Raw genomic sequence first — 17830 nt, 5'->3', positions numbered from 1 at the left:
TCTTCCTTATAAAAAAACAAAAAGCTTCAATTGAAGAGGCCTGGGGAGCCATTGCCAACCTCCAGAAGGGTGCTATTCTTTCAACATGGCTTGAACTTACATTTGCAGGGCAAGAAGATCTTATGCTAACCCATGGTGATACGATGACGGTGTCACCATGCAGGGAATCAGAGGAGGAGGAGGTAAGTGGATCGAAGGACCTCCACCCTCCATCTCTCTGCACCATGGAAACTTTAAACTCCTCCAGTTGACCAGCACACATTCTGCCACTGGTGGTGAGAGACAGGGGAACATCCTTCCAAACAGACTTTTTCATCTGCCTTTCCCCCTATCACTACTGAGACCCTGGTTCTGGCAGGAAGAGGATTAAGATTGCATCGACACATTCTTAAGGATGGATTCAAGGCCTTAGCCGAGTTGGCTATTGAGGCCGTATCAATTGAGTAGATGTTTTGTTCTGTCCTGATGTGGAAGGTTGAAGTTGTCGAAAGGGCAACACATTGAAGGATAGTGTGCCAAGTCTCTATCCTCCTTTTTTACGCTGTCACCCCACTTTTGCTGGCGGAGAGAAGAGGCTCCTTCAACGACGAGTTACGTAAATTATCCTTCACGGCAGCTTAGTACCGTATTGGCCCACTGATTGGCCTGCTTCTTTAATATTAAGGTAAGTTAAGTAGTAGACCAGTGGTCCGTCCAAGAGGCTGCTTACATAATTACCCATGGCCATGACTTTTGGTACACACCAGGTGTCTCTGTCACTTACGAGGTTAACTGGAACCATTGTAAGACGTTCCGCTGAGCAACATGGTAACAAGTCTACAACTGCGGGGTCTAGTGGAAGAGAGGAAGGTATTCTCTCCTTTGTACGATAATGTTTCATTTACTTCGTAAAGACTGCAAGAATCAAGCAGGAATATCTCCCCCCACCCTCAAAGAGACCAGAAACTCTATTTTCTGGCTAAGGCTGACCAAGGGAGTGCGAGTTTAGAGCTCGCGCTGCTAGTGGGTAGGACAGAAGATCAATGGCTACCTTCCTCCCCTTCTAGGGTGGGAAGACGTCTCGTAGGCCGATGACCTTTTTGATACAGAGTAACACCTTAAAATGTCAAATCTGTCTCGACTTCCGCATCTGAGTTTTGGCACAGCTGGTTGAGAAAATTACCCTTTGGAATTCTCTGACTAACTCTAGGAACACCACTGTCCAATCACAAGATGGGTTGTCCTTTCAGGATAGATGAAAGGTGCAGCCAGTTGATGTGTCCGTGGCCTGGTCTGAGATCCTGACAACCTAAAGCTGTTGAACCAGTCATGGATCCGGATAGTGGTTAAACTTCCTGGACAGCCTTCCAGTGCTTGCTCTCCTTCCTGCGGGCACCAGCTGCAAAGGGAGAGAGTTAGCTAGTTGAAATTCTAAAATCTTCCTGGAGCAATACAGTCTTGAGGGGGATAACTAGGTTGAAGGTTCATCATCAGCTTCTTCGAAGGAGGATATTCTGCTGTGAACTCAATTGGGAATAATTGATTGTTGTTCCGATGCATTGTAACCACAGACTACTCTCTCAGGGGTTACTTTTTAGTTTAAGCCTGCGACCAGAAAATTTTTCCCCTAACCAGGATTCCATTCCAGGCGAGAGGCAAAGCCTCAGGCCGGTATCATGCCCCAGGGTATGTTCCCTGTGCAAAGCGACCTTCCACTGTCTTTGACTGACTCACAGTGGACTGAGAAGAAGGCTATGTCAGGCCTGGTAAGGACAGGGCAATGGTCGATATTGGTACTCTGGTCATTGCCCAGTGTAGACCCATAGTTTTCGCTCGCGACTCACACTGTGACCTGCGTTTGCGTTTTCAACTTGTGTGTGCTAAGTGTTTAAGATGGATAACACTCGTGTTCAATGTCGTTGTCCAGGTGTGAATGGGAAAGCATGTTCGGCTTTCCTTTGACATTTGGAAATTGATCTCCATTCTTTGTGTACCTCATGACGTGGTCGTGCCTGTACTCAGAGCGATACGTGTAGTGAGTGTATCGAGTCGGCTGAAATCCAATGGGCTCTTGTGGCCACGAAGAGGAAAAAGAAAGGGAAAAAGGAACGTTCTTCCTTGAAGAAAGGCAGTGGTTTGAGACCTTCGTCGAGCTGTTCTTCGGTAATTCCTTCCCTTCCATCGATGTCGCCATCACTACAGCAAATCAGCGAGGGAGAAGGGACTACGCCGATTCGACCAGACTCTCCGTTGTTATCGGCTCCCCCCCCCCCATCCCCTTCAGTGAGTTCGGCACTCATATCCCTTGGAGGAAAAGATCAACAGGATGAGCGAGTCGACCGCCCCACGTGGCTCACACGAGGTGCTCTCCGACCGGCTGCCAGAGCACCATCTTGGTCTTCCCACACGTGTGCACAGCCTCCCCCCTACCTCATGACAATCTCGGGGATACCGGGCACCCCCTCAGCCACCAGCGCCATCTATTGGAGCTACCTCATACGCCTCGTCATGGGCTCACGCCACTGCGCCGCTGCCAACCCGGCGCCTGCTGCATCCGCCAAACTGGCGACTGCCGCCCATCATCGGAAGACGTCTCTCACCATTGGGGCGACCTGTTCTCGGATCCTTCCCCTTTGGATCAGGAACACTGGGAAGACACTCCAAGGACCCCATTCAAGTCCCCTACAAAGGATCCTTTGCCACCATGGGAAGAGCAAACCCTTCAGGGGATGCCCTTGTCGTCATTCAAACCTCCCTCGCAGGACCATAGGAGAGAGAGGAGAGAAGGGGGGGGACACGCTCTTCGAGGACCTTTACAGATTCTCCCCCTCTCGCATCGGTCGTGGTGGACCCCGACCTCAAGAAGAGAAGGTTGGAGGATGCGACAGGCTGTCACCATTTCATCAAATTCTTCAAGGGGCTCCCAAGGTTGTAGAGGTCCCCTAGACCATCATACCTCATCAAGTGGACGTAGAGCAGAGGCTCTTCCCAGGGCTCATCCTCCCCTTCGTGGACAGGACCTCCGGAGGGGAGACTCTTCGTAGACTATGTCCACCAGTCATCGGAGGGTCTGGCAGAAGAGAACCCTTTGGTGGAAGACTCTTCCTCCTTCTCCAGGGTGTTGGCACTCATCAGGCACCTCCATAACCTGCCTGAGCCAAACCCTGTTGTTCCTCCAGGGGAAGTTTCCTTTTTGAGGAGCAGTTTGGCAACCTTCGAGAAGCTTGTCCCCCTATGTCTCTCCCCTTGGCCCCATCTCTGGGCAGAAAGCTGGGGTGGATTAGGGTAGCCGTCGCCGACCCCAAGAATTCTCTGAAGGCCTCGGGGTCAATGAAGTTGTTGCCTTACCTGAGGGTAAGGCATCGAAGATTCTATGCCCCGGAGGATATTCCACAGACAGCTAGACCTGTGGAGGGGAACTTGGCATCCCTGTCCCGAGGATTATTGGAAGATAAGGTTACAGGGAGTTTAGAGGCTTTTTCTATCCAGGAGATCGTTGCTCTCAAGTCAGCACTGTGGTCTTCATTCTCTGTCTCCTTGTGGTTGGCCATGGGTTCCTTGGCTCTGCAAGAGCTGGGTTGGTCAGACCAGGCCAAGGAACAGTTTATGGAACTTGCAGTGTCAGGAGGTTCATCTCCTTCCTAGCGGAATAGCCCCTGGTAGCCACTTCCAACATCGTCCTTCGTTGGAGGGACACAGTTCTTCACAGGATGCCGAGGAGGCTTCACTCGAGGGAAATAAAGGAACCTGCGAAACTCGCCGTTTTCAAACGAGGTGCTGTTTGATGACAGGTTGATTGAAGAAGCCCTCAATAAGTGGGGTAGGGACAACCGAGATGCTGTTCTCCATAGGGCTTCCAGCTCCTCCTCCAGACATAATAATCATGGGAATAGGGAGGCTCCAAGGCCAAGGCCTCCTACAGCAGTTAACAGGCCTCCTCCTCCCTCTTCACAAGCTTCCACCACAGCCCTCTTCCGTCCCAGGCAGAAGCGCCCCTCCTAACGGTCGGCCGGGGTTCGGACAGAACTGACGACCACGCACCAACAAGTTTCCCCCCCCCCTCCTCTTCCACGCTCCCTTCTGTGGGGCGATGCCTCGATCATCGGTGGGGAGCATGGGCCGCCCAGGGTGCAGACCTATGGGATTCTTCAAGTCCTTCGTGATGGGTACAGATGCCCTTCGAGGACGCCCTACCCCCGTTGATAACGGGCTTACAGGCCCAGGCTACTACCCACAAGGACAAGGCTAGGAGAGGAGATATGGGAATTATTACAGAAAGGCGCTGTCCAACGAGCATCCCTACAAGAATTGGTGTTCTTCAGTCGGCTCTTCCTGGTAGAGAAAGCCACAGGAGGTTGGAGACAGGTGATAGACCTTTCCTTCCTCAACAAATACATCAGGAAGATGCCTTTCAAGATGGAAACCCCTCGCACTGTCCTGGCTGGTATCAGGCAGGGAAACTTCATGCTGTCCATAGATCTAGAGGATGCTTATTTCCAGATCCCATTACACCCCTCCAGCAGGAAGTTCGTCAAGTTCAAGTGGGGAGAAAAGGTCTTCCAGTTCTGCACCCGCTGCCTGGTCTCTCCACAGCCCCCCCCCCCCCCAAGTGTTGGATTGTCGTGAACTGCGAGGAGTCCCACCTATCCCCCTCCACGAGGACAGTGTACCTGGGAATGCATTTATGTTCGGTCCAGGCCAACAAGGCCTTCCCCACGTCAGAGAGGCTTGAACGCCTGGAAGAAGTCAGTCAACCGTTCCTCAGGGGGGAAACGGCCAACTTTTGTCAGTGGCAGAGGCTTGTGGGGCACCTGGTGTCCTGGGAAAAGCTGATCCCTCTGGGCAGGGTACGTCTACGTCCATTCCAGTGAGACATGGAGAGATTGTTAGCTCCTCAGACCAGGGATCGACCAAAGGAGCTGTCCCTATCGCAAGCATCAAGCGAGGCTCTCCAGTGGTGGCTGGACAAGAAGAATATGCTGGCGTGGGTATCCCTCCTGGACTCTCCTCCGGAGGTATTACTATTCACGGACACGTCCAAGGAGGACTGGGGAGCTCACCTGCAGAACAACTCGGTATCGGGACTGTGGAGGGAGCTAGAACTCCTGGCAGCGCATAAGGTCCTACTGTCCCTGGCAGACGAAGTCACGGGCAGAAAAATTTCCCTAATCTTGGACAACTCCACGGTGGACGCCTACATCAAGAAACAGGGCGGCCTGAGGTTCTGTTTTCTGCAGGACCTGGGTCGAGGGAAATGGGACTACCCTGATGGCGTGATTCATTCCGGGAAAAAGGAACGTAGTGGCGAACAGCTTGAGCAGGAGAGGCCAAGTCCTATGCACCGAGTGGTCCCTTCATTCAGAAGTAGCAAGGAGTGTCATAGCGAGGGGGGGGGGTCTCCCTCCCTGGACCTCTTTGCAACCAGGCTGAACGCCAAGCTACCAGGTTCTTGCTCTCCAGTCCCGGATCCAACAGCAGTCATGGAAGACGCCTTTCAAGATCCGTGGGATGGCGTGGATGCCTACGTGTTCCCTCCGTTCGAACCCTTGCGGCAGACCCTAAACAGACTAAGGACCTCCAAAAAGGCTCAGCCGACTCTAATCGCCCCCTGGTGGCCGGAATAGGAGTAGTTCCCCGACCTACGAGACCTAGCAGTGGCCCAGCCGTGGCCCCTTCACATCAGAGGAGATCTTCTCAGGCAGCCTTACTTTCTGAAGTTTCATGAGGGGCTCGGAAACCTATTCCTTCACGTGTGGGAAGGATTCTCCCCAAGGGCGGCTTCCCAGATGACGGGCTTCCTACGCTCCTCCTCGAGGGCCATATACCAAGTTAACTGGCTTGTGTACAAGTGGTGTCGAAGAACGATCATAAGCCCATAGGAGCCTCCATCCCAACAATAGCAGATTACTTGGTTCACCTAGATAGAAACATGCCGGTGCCATCATCAAAGGGTCGGAGCCGCCTTAGGACAGATCGCATGGTTGGAAGGAATAGACCTGGGTGGTTCCAGGCAACTGTCCATGCTATCAGGAGTTTTGAGCATACCTGCCCTCCTCACTCCTTGAAGGCTCCGGAGTAGGATGTTCTCTTGGTCTTGGACTTCCTCAAGAAACCACCGTTTGAGCCCTTGCGGCAGGCTCTGGACAGAGAATTGACCCTGGAGACAGTGTTCCTCCTCGCCCTGGCCTCTTCCAAACAGGTGGGAGAATAGCATGGGCTGGCAGCTAATGTTAGTCACTCCAGCTGGAAGGAGGCTATACTTTGTTCCCTCCTTCGTAGCCAAGACCCAGAACCCAGCTGTCTCAGATCCGAGGTTCTCGGAGGTGGTGATCCCAGCCATCTTTAAGTCAGACGACTCGTATGATCTTCTGCTGTGTCCGGTTAGGGTTCTCCGAAAGTACCTGGCATCGACGTCCCGCTTGAGGGCCGCCGTGAAATATTTGTTTGTATTCACGGGCAAAGTGAGGAAGGCGATTTCGAAGAACACTATTTCCTACTGGCTTAAGGAGGTATTTCGAAGGGCGTATGTAGCGAAAGGCAGGCCGGTGCCCTCGTCTGCCAGGCCCCATGATATCAGGTCCATCAGTACATCGATGGCCTTTTCAAAGTATGTCAGTGGCACAGGTGTGTGGAAGAGACAGAACACCTTCACTTCCCATTACCTGAAAGACTGCTCCTTAAGTGTCTCGCGATGAGTACAGACTCGTCCCCATCGTGGTGGCACAACAGGGGAATTAATGCCACGACTTGCACTAGGTGTTAACGTCCGGTTTGGGAGATGCGGTGAGTTCCATACCCCCCTCTCCTGCTACATGGCATGTATGACAGTTTTACGTTGATGGATGTCCCCCAACTTGAGCGAGTATTATTGCAGGTTTCTTGAAGTTTTGTCCCTAACAGGCCTTCCATATCACCTTGTCTTCTGCCCCTTCCTCATTTCAGTTCCCACCTCCTAAGCCTAAATCTCTGTGAGAGTAGTCTGTGGTTACAATGCATCGAAACAAATATCAAATAATTGGTAATTTGCATTTTTCCTAGCATACTTACCACGGACTACTCTTGAAGGTATGTCCCACCCTACATACCCCGCTAGTTCCCAGAAGTAGCAGGTACTGAGACAACGGTGGCACCTGGATTGAGTACGAATGGCAATTTGCCTTGTCCTTACAAGGCCTGACACGTCCTTCTTCTTGGTGCATTGTGGGTCAAAGACAGTGGAAGGTCGCTTTGTGCAGGGAACATACCCTGGGCATGTTACCGGCCTGAGGTTTTAATGCTTCTAACCTGGAATGGAAGTCCTGGTTGGGGGAAAAATTTTCTGGTTGCAAGTTTAAACCAAAAAATAACTCCTGAGAGAGTAGTCCGTGGTAAGTATGCAAGGAAAAATTCAAATTACCAAAAATTTGATATTTGTTCAACTAGGAAAGTGTGTTCCCCCCCAATCGCGTGTGGGTCACACCTCTGGGCAGGGTGTAACCAGAACCTGACCCCTATTATGTAATCTGGAGTTGAGCTTAATGAGGGATAAAAGTGTAGAAACTGGATTCTCCCACTTATACAATACTATTCTAGCTGTGGAGTGCTGCTTTAGAGATCCTAAGACGATTGCTTACCCGAGGTGTCTCGCACGATTTGGAGACTGGTCTGTACTGGTAAGCCTCGTTTGATCCTCTGTACAAAAGCCCAAGATTTAACCAAGGCATTTGGCATCAATAGGCTGATGCTGATAAGAGCCTAATGTGGCCAGAAGAAAAGCCCTTGTATGACCAGAGCACATGATCTTTAAGACCTGTTAGGTGAAAATGGATTAGAATGATCCCTTTTCTCCAATTTACCTTTAAAAGAGATGAGCATCTACAAAGATAGGTGTAAAGAGCTATGAAAAAGTGCACTGTGATGAAAGCTAGGTGCAATCAGTTGGGAGGTCTAAATCGTCCACGACTGGAATGATCATTATCCTCTAAAGAGGAATGGACCAAAGACAGCTTTGCTACCACACGTGAGGAAAAGAGTGCTTGTGAGGTGGTGAACGCCTTGAAGAACCTTGCTTTGTAGAGAATGGATGGCTAGAGGAAGAGTACCTGGACTGATGGGCATCACGAGGAGTTTAGTAGCGAGATAACCCAGAAAAGAGCTTGCAGGAGATTGTCCAGAAGACAGTGGCGTTGATCCGAAGACCGATGAGTAGATGGGTCTCAAAGCACGTGTAGCTGTTGTGTTTAGATCAAGCATAGCATGACAAGAAGTAGAGATTCCTGGAGATGTGTACATGGAGATTGCTCTGCATTAATAAAGAGTAGGGATGGGAAAAGTGCTTGAACAAGCTTATCTAGAAGAATTGCTTCTGGGGCTGCGAGGAGGCTCCACTATGTGAGAGGGGAGGTACTCATGAAAGAGGCTCCCGGTCTGGAAACTGTAATCCTAGGAGTCTGTTGTCTTGGATAGAGAGAGAGGTCTACGACTTAATTTGGGAGAGGAAGGATCTCAGACCAAAGTTGCGGAGCAGCCCAGAGAACACACACTGAAGAGCTATAGTGCTCAACAGGAATTAACATGCTGGAATGTCAAGGGTCATCCACTTGCACTGAAGGCTTTCAAATTTCAGAAGGGTGGGAATAAAGTTCCGGTGAAGTAGGTCTAACTGGGGACTTCTCAGGAGACACTGAAGGGCGATGATCTCTGGTAAGTGTCTTAAGGGTTTGCTGCAGTCTCTCCTTCAATGGGGAGATGAGGAACCTTGAATATCAAAGTAGGGTCACTAGGGACATTGGAATGACCTCCTTGCCCCCTGGGATTGACCTGAAGTTAAACGGACACCCGTAGGAAGCTAAGAGATGAGTCAGAAGGTAGACAGTACCAGGGTTGGAAGAAGCCTGGACAGTTGCTTCGTCTTCAAGGATGCCCCTGATGTTGATTTCCTTTTGTGCTTCTTCCTCCTCTTGACATACTTGAGAGCAAGCATTTCCTCAGCTTGAAGGGCACAACCGATTAGGATCAGTCGCAGGAGAATTCGTAAAAGTGATGCAGGTCTTCGGCAACTCTCTCAGACATTAATGCATAACAAGTGGCACCCTCAAACCAAACATGCTGAAAATAAAAATACAGTAGTTAGATTTTCTATATGGTTTGTCAGTGAGCGGGGAAGGGACTGTTGCCTCCCAGCTATAAGATGTAACTACCTGCTGGTTGTTTACATAAAACCTTGTTATTAACAGCCTTGTTAGAGATATACAGTTATGTATTCTCTAAGGTTAAGGACTATGGTTTACATATAGTGTATGAGCAAAAAGTAAAATGTATGTTGTAAATAGAATAATATAAATGACCAAATAGTGAAATGTACGTTGTGAAAAGAATTCTACTGTAATATAATCATTGGAATTTTTGTTTAAGTAAAAAAAAAAAAATGTCTAGCATTATTCACTTTGATATGTACTGTAGGCTAAACGAAACTTATTTTTACAGCATATTTTCAGCTTCTTGCATTACCTCTGTTCTCACTTCCCTTCATCTGATCTTGTTGGCCGGCTGCCTCAACCTACTTCATGAATTTTCCCCACAATTCTATCCCCATGCCAAATCTACTCCGCATTTAGCCATGAGTCTCATAGAATAAGTAAGATTTTGAACCTGTTCTGGTAACAAATACAATAAAATATTTAAATTTTTACTAGCCTCTTAATCCTTAATTTTCAGTGGAGTGAAGTTTTCTCAATGGACATGTATGACAGCCGATTCAAAAAGGAAGGAATACTGAATCCAGTCATTGGTGCAGACTATCGTAAGCTTATTCTTCAGCCAGGTGGATCGAAAGATGCAGCCGTTCTCCTTAGAGACTTCTTGGGTAGAGATCCTAGTCTGGAACCATTCCTTCGCAGTAAAGGACTTCAAGCGTAAACCTATATTGGAAAAATGTTTTTTTGAATGTGTTGACTTGTTTGGTTTTTTTTCTTTTTTAGAAAATATATGGACAATTATAGAAGTTTTAAAATTGTGGATAGACAACAGATAAAACATTAATTTTGCTCAATACCAACGTCCATGATTGCTGTGCGTAAACAAAGGTACAAAATTTTCATACTCCAACTATTTCAAGTTTTTATAATACATCTTTAATTTATGCGAAGGTAATGAGAACTTATATGCATATAATCAATGTTAAAATCTTAATTAAGAATGAAATTCAGCAAATTGCCTATATGTTTTTTAGAGTCTCAATTCTCATATGCAGTAGTAAAATGCTACTAAAGAGGTTACTATTTCAGTTTTGTTGGACATTTTTATCATTAATGCACTTACTAACACAATGGATCTTTACTGAAGGGTAAAATGTACAGGTTGTTAAATGTATATTTTTTGTTTATTTTTACCATTCTCTATAAGTAATTGATTATTAAATTTTTATGTTTTGTTTATATGATTATTTATTTAACCTTTTGACATAATTCTTAATATTTTACCAATATATTTTTTAAAGCAACTAAAATAAAGATTTGTAACAATACAAAGTAGCTAGGTGATTTCTAAATTCCAGTACTTCTGTTTCATTAAATATGAAGGATAATTACTTTGGAATAAAGGTTATTTCACTACATTTCCAATAGATATCTTGCAGAAAATGATACTGTAGGGCATATACTGTTTTTACAGTATCATATGTCATACAGATGAAAATATGAAAAATTATACTGTACATTAAAAACGGTGAGAAAATTCATTGTTTACAGAACAATTGAAAACTTTAAAAACAGATTTCGGTCGAGATCGCTAGGTCAAGAAGTTCTGTAAATAAAAACAAATAAGCATGCTTAGCAAACTTAGAATGATTATTATGAAAATCACAAATTTTAAGTAATTTGTATTTTTCCTAACAGTACTTACCTCGAACTACTTTTTTAGGAGTATCTGGGATCGCCTCCCAACCGACCAGAATTTTGTGTAGTTTACCCTACTCCCGTTTTCTATGCAGAGTGATACGCACCATGAGGTGACCTGGGGTCAGAGAGCATGCTTGCTCAGGTCTCGATCTCCAGTAAGTTTTTGCCAGATAGGTTTCTACAAAGTCCTGTAAGGTACTCAGGGCAGGATGGGCGGGCCATAACCCGAAAGTAGTTCGAGGTAAGTACTGTTAGGAAAAATACAAATTACTTAAAATTTATTATTTGTTCCAACATGAAGTACTTACCTCGAACTACTTTCTTAGGAGACTTACACCTTAGGAGGTGGGAGTGGCCTTCCGGACCTAGAGACCGTTTTGAGGAGAGAAAAGGAACCTAGATAGGAGGCTAGGTTCTGCTGAGCCCAAAGGAAACACAAGAAAATAGGGAAAACTACGCAAAAAACTCTCTAGTGTCTAAGTTACCCACCTCTGCAAAAATCCTTGGAGATGCATTCTTCCACTGACATTGTACCTCATGGCAGTAAAAGGATTTAAGGGTCATATAGGGAAAGGTGATAGGGGGAAAAAAGGGTTAAGGAAGGAACCTGTGTCTCTTGGACTTACCGCCCGCGGCTTCCCCGGGGCTACACCTTTAAATCTTTTGGAGCGTGGAAATGGCGGGACAGAGAGATCACGTCCAAGGATCTCCTCGAACAATCCTTAAGTATTGAGCCGTAAAGGTAGACTGTCTAGACCATATACCTACCCTCAGGATTTGGCCCACTGCCATGTTTCTTTCAACGGCCACCGAAGTACTCAGTCCTCTAATGTCGTGGGGTCTAGGCCTTCCTGGAAGAGGGACCCCCTGCACTGCTGTAGGCTTACATGATCACCTGGCATAGCCAGAAGGAGATCGTATTTTTGGAGACCGGCTTCTTCACCAGTCCTGAGGAGACGAACAGACTTGGTTTCGGGGCGAAGTTTGGCCGTCCTCTCTAGGTACTTCTGTACTGCCCTGACTGGACACGGAAGCAAGTCCTGCGGGTTGTCCGAACGCGCGATAGCTGGCACTGAGAACCCTTCAAACTTGGGGTCCCAAACAGCTGGATTCCGTCTTGGCTACGAAGGAGGGTAAGAATCTGAAGGTAGCTTCTCGCCAGCCCTTCGAGTGTGAGATCTCGTAAGACAGGCCGTGAATCTCACCTACTCTTTTTGCCGATGCCAGAGCTAACAGAAAGACTGTCTTGAAGGTGAGCTCCTTGTCTAGAATGTCTTTGAGAGGCTCGAAGGGAGGTTCCGAAAGCATCGTCTACCCTAGCCACATCCCACTGGGGCACTCTGGCGGCTTGGGGGGAACATGACTGCTCGAAGCTCTTGATGAGCATTGAGATATGTCTGGCGGCACCTAGGTCGATGCCCTTCAGGAGGAAGACTTGGCCCAGCACTGCCCGGATTCCTTTAATGGCTGGGATGAACGTGCCCACTTCGTCACTGAGATAGGCCAGGAAGTCTGCTATCTCGTGAATGAAGACCCCTAACGCCCTGATGTTCTTCTACCTATTATCTGCCTACAAGCTAAAGCATAAAGATTTTTCTCCTTGCCACAATATCCCCAATGAATGTCGATTCCTCTATTTGTTAGTTTTTCTCTGATGTTCTTGGTGAATTTTATCACCATCCTATGAACAGTTGCTAGCTTATGGAAACTGGAAAAATTAGTCAGGGGTATCAAGTGTTCAATGCTATTAATGTCTTTCCTGTTATTTTATTTACTTTCAGAACTGTTGAGACAGTGATTAAGGAAGTATCTTCCCTTTCAGGGTCGGGTACTCCATCTCTTTTCAAGGGGGTTTGGCACCTTGAAACTAAACTGAACCTCATCTTTATTAGGTTTCTTTAAGAAACTCAGGTCGACTATGATACGCAGTCTTCAGAAGTCTCCTGTATGAGACACATCTACTTCTATAATCTGCAGGATTATCATATGCATCACAAATGAAAATTTCATTGGGAAGACTTGGCACAAGTCACCTACAGCTTTCAACCTATTTAGAATAAAAACTAATTTCTTCTGCAATTTATCATACTTATATGTATGGGTAAAGCCAATTAAGAGCAACCATACTGTTTGAATATATCGCCATGCTCACAATTTTGATTGGTGTAACGACTGATTGACCCGCCCGCAAGTTCTCGAAATAAACTGATTACTGTCTCTGTGGCTAGTCCCAAAGCTTGAAATTCAATCACGAGAATGGTTTTCTTCTCTTACTGTTTGTTAACGACCCTGCTCTTGGATGTCCAACTTGTATTACCATTGAAGATATTTACAATGTACACTACAGTTCCATAGATATCCTTACTTGCATCTGAAAATGCCAATAGTTTATAAGTACCATCTCTCCTACCCAGGAATCTAGGAATTACAACCTTAGGAGTAGAATTCACCTGTTTTCCAATAAGTGTCCACTCCCTTTATAATGTTTCCGAGAGACGGCTATCCCATGTGATAGTCTTGTCTTCTTGAAGCTTTTTAAGGAACAGCCTGGCCCTGTTCAAAATTGGTCCATAGATATTAAATATATCATAGATACTATTTAATGTTGACAAAATTGACCTCTTTGTGCTGGCTTGCATATCAAGGAAAATCTTACCAGGGCCTAGTGTGTCTGCTTCCCTATCCCAAACCATGCCGAGCAACTTTACCTCTTTGGGTGTTTCACAATCAAAATCTAGGTCAATTATTTTTTGCAGTTCTGCATTGTTTGTTACGAATTGTTGCAATTCAAATTTGTATGGTCCAAAGATATTAGAGAGATAGTAGTACGCTTCATATAAAGCCTTGGCAGAGTTACAAGAATATGACCCATTATCCATGTAAATGGTATTATAAAGTGATTTCTTTAAGTTAACCATTTCCTCGTTGTCACTCTCAACATCCAATATCAAGATTTTGAGCAAAGCTAGCATGAGATGACAAGGGCTAGGCCTTAGGCCAAAACTTAAAACGCTTGTTCCTATAGCCCACAACAGTAAAGTCACCTTTAAAAATATTTCGATACCATAAAAACAACAATCTATTCTGATCCTCTTCCTCGAGTCCTATCATCAAAAATGCCTTTTTTAAAGTCAAAACAAATCAGATGGGAGTCAAACCTCTGCATAATCAGGGAAGTTGTAAATTTGTGAATCAGACAAGGGCCTGGAAGAATACATTGATTGTGACTATAAGTGCTTTTCGCAGATTTGTTTTTCTCACACAAGTTAGACAGAAACAAGACTCGACACTTAGTCGTGTCTCTGACCATTTTGAACACAGGCATATGTGGCAAGAAACTAGCTTCTGGATGTTCATGTATGAAAGAATTAATATCTTCAATTTACTCTATAATTCCTAGATTTTGTTTCTCTTTAAATACATCATTAATCATCATTAAATGCTCAGGTTTATTCTTCATAAGTGTTAAGTTAAGACTTCAGTACCATCCGGGATAAATTGACGTTCTTCCCTAACAAATAGGATATCTTGTTGTTCCACATCAGTGGCATTACTAATCTACCTTCTTCACCTCTTTCTGTATTATCAAGAACATACTCAACTAGCTTTTTACTGGTTTCTGTGTCATCGTCAGAGAGCTGCGATTTTTCATAGTCCAGATATTCAATGCATTGCTTTTCAAGCATTTCTTCCGTAGCTTTAATCAATTCAGACTGCTTTAGCTTACCCTTTTCGTTAAAAATAGCATAGGTTGAATTAGTGTTGGCTTCTTGAACTTTGATACTCGCCGGTAATCTATTGGAAATAAAGTCAACATCGTCATCTCGAAGCTCAGACTGAGAGACTGCCCAAAAGCTATGTCTATCGAGGAATTGTAATTGCTTATTAGTCTGGGCAGCTTCCCCTACCATACAAAGTGTGTTTCCTCGAGTGCTAACCGCAGTATGTGAAATATTTCCAATATTCAAGTTAGGTCAATAGTCCAAGTTTTTCATCATTCTGTTAATATTACCTGTGAGCATGAGGCCAACTGGAGTGTCAAGATACACAGAGGGATTGCTTAATCCAAACTTGTGTGTAGTTAGTGACAGCAAAAAGTCAGCATCATTTCCCAAGATAAGACCAATGTTACCAATAATGTCCACACTGCCACTAAGAAACTGATCTGCTAAAATGTAATGCCTATCTTGAAATTCTTTAACAATGACATTCAAGCCCTCCAGTTTCAACTATATATCAATACTGGGTACAACAACTGCTTCGATGGAATGCCATTCCCTACTTAACTTCAGAAGTACATTTACAATATCAGTTACAAGATCCCTAGTAGAATTAAAACCATGGATGGTCATATAGAAGTGTTTTGCTAGGACAGGGAACTTCATATTGTTTACATGCTTACCACAAATAAAATTTCGCTGGCTACCACAATCTCGTAAAACTCGCACAACATTATCTTCTTCAGCCAAAGAACATGTAAAAGTTGGTAAAATTGCAGCACCACCAGTAACATTTTGATAAATTTCAGCTAATGTGAGGCTATTTAAAGTATGCTTTGGTTCAGGCTTTTTCCCGCTAGTATGCACAGAGGTTTCAGTGGATTCAGTATTACTAGAATCAGAAGCTTTAGTACTGGGACTATTAAGCCTCTCCTTAGCAACACACAGTATGTAAAATGCCATCCACTGCAATTTCTATAACTGAGTAAACAAATTTACACTGACGAGTCACATGATTATGATAGCCACACCTAACAAGCATTCAGCTCTTCAAGTTTCTCTACTTTCATGTTAGGATTCTCAAAAACTGGGCAATTTACGAGCAAATGTGCGGTATCTTGCTTACCATCCTTTTTGTACATAGGATACGTGACTTATATTTAGGGCTAACACTAACTTTGGTAGCGAGAGTTTTGCTTGATTCTATATTCTTAGTCCTAGTTTTCTTCTTTTGCTCAAAATTTCTTTTTGTTCTGTTATACCTCGCAACAGCCTCAAATATGTTACTTTCAGTTTCATTTAATGAGGGTTTGCTTTCATTTGTTATCTGAATTAGTAAAGATTGAAAGCGATCATTAAGACCATGCCATATGAAGTACTGGAGAAAATCGTCAACTATGACGTTAAGCTTTTTGAATGCATTCATAAGTTTTAATTGAGGCTAAAAAGGCATATTTATCACCTGATAGAGTTAACTTCAATTCTACAAGTTTCTTAATTGCATCATATTTTTGTGTTAATGGAGTTGCAAATGCTTGCAGTAATAATTTCTTTGCCTCTTCATATGACTAGTTATCAATATCAAGAGAATCCACAAGTGCCTTTTGAGACCTTGACAACTGATTTCGTAGATACATAAACTTTAAGTGATTTGACCAATTTTGTTTGTCAGTCAATTTTTCAAATTCATAAAAGAACTTGACTAAACACTGACCCTTGGTGTTGTCATATTCAGGTAAAGGAACTTGAGGCATCTAACTCGTTCTTAAGGTTAACTACCGGGTAGGCGTGGCTACAGTTTCTAAACTAGAAGCCTGTTGCCTTTGTAAACTTAAAGGCGACATTATCTTTTTCTGGTAGTCTTCATCTGTGTTAATCTTTGGTTCAATAGATCTTTCGTCTTCCTTATCTATGACTAGTTCAATATTTCCTGGTCTAACCCTAACAGTTTTTTCTAACTGTTCAAGTTTGTGAATGTGCAAAAGTCTACCTTGTTCAGACAATCCTTCGAGATTCGATTGAACTGTATTATATATCATTGTTACTCTTTGCCGAGCGTAAGAACGCCGTTTCTTCAATACATCCTCAGACATGTTAATAATTCTACAAAGTTAATCTAATACCAGGCCTAGATAAACACAAATCAAAGTTTCTAACAATTACGAATATTTGGCTGTGTTACAGAAGACAGATATATTCACTTCAATAAAAATATTCTAATACCGAGCACAAATTTGATGCTTTCACTACATATACCAATAATCCTATATCAAATATGAAAAATAAAGAATCCGAGGACAGCCCCACCCACAATAAAAGGCTTACAACACAAAGGACAGGGAGGTTAAGGATTGCACGTATCCTACCACGGTCGCCTTATGGAAAATTTTTTTTATTTGAATCATGCAATGCTATACAATTTAATGGTGACAGGGTAAATTAAAGAAATCATTTAATTTATATCTAATTACAACAGTCAAAATGAAATAAAAAATTTATAACTTAGGAAAATTAAATGTAATCCCTTTGCTTGATAGAATCCTTGTCCTTTGTGCACTGTAAACCTTCCAAACCGTGCTATTCTTGGAGAGGTGACCTTACGCCAGATACCACTCCAGCACAACATGGTCACCACTGAAGGTTTCCATAACCTGACAATTACAATGAAATACCTGTAATAAAGGTCATACCCATCTATGGTTTCTAAGGTGTAAGCCTTTAATGTTTTTACTTAAATGTAATAAGTTTGATAGCAAAGACCGTAATATTCTTAGTATTTAGCTTTGTAGGATAGCTAAGTTTTAGGCTAGCCTGATACAAATTTAAAGTTCCTTACTAGGTTAAGTGGCTAGCTTAAAATCTAGTATAAGTTTTTTCCAGTGCTTAGTCTACTTAGCCATCATGTAAGCAAGCTCAATAACCCAGTCTAAAGTTTTTAGAATGTTTTTAACGTATATATGAAAGAACTGAGTTACTCATTAGCTTAAATTGTCATACTTAAACCTCAGTAAGTTTTGCCAAAGTTAACGAGATAATAACAGTGAAATGACAATCATCAAGGTCCTTCTAAATATCACGAACTATCAGGTAATATTTTATAGGACGTGCAAGTTAGGTTAATGAACTGACCAAGTTCAAATATGAGCAATTTGAAAATCGACTGAAACACGCGTAAATCTAACTCGATTCTTACCTCCAAACTGCTAAAAACCCGTCACCCTTCTCTCCCCAAATCGTTCGGTACTTACGTTGAAT

The 17830-nt window shown here is 44.1% G+C and overlaps 1 protein-coding gene across 2 annotated transcripts in view; it reads left to right on the top strand.

The window, feature by feature from the left end:
- Positions 1–10394, top strand: part of LOC137621514 (thimet oligopeptidase-like) — a 72184-nt gene extending 61790 nt beyond the window's left edge. For both annotated transcript variants that reach the window (XM_068351867.1, XM_068351868.1), the window contains exon 14: positions 9676–10394. In XM_068351867.1, coding sequence (XP_068207968.1) covers positions 9676–9876 — 201 coding nt within the window. In that variant the 3' untranslated portion in view covers positions 9877–10394. The remainder of the gene's footprint in view (positions 1–9675) is intronic.
- Positions 10395–17830: the final 7436 nt, after the last annotated feature.

This window comes from Palaemon carinicauda, chromosome 28, assembly GCF_036898095.1.
Source record: "Palaemon carinicauda isolate YSFRI2023 chromosome 28, ASM3689809v2, whole genome shotgun sequence".
In the NCBI taxonomy this organism is placed as follows: domain Eukaryota; kingdom Metazoa; phylum Arthropoda; class Malacostraca; order Decapoda; family Palaemonidae; genus Palaemon; species Palaemon carinicauda.
This window is presented reverse-complemented; position numbering and strand designations above follow the sequence as displayed.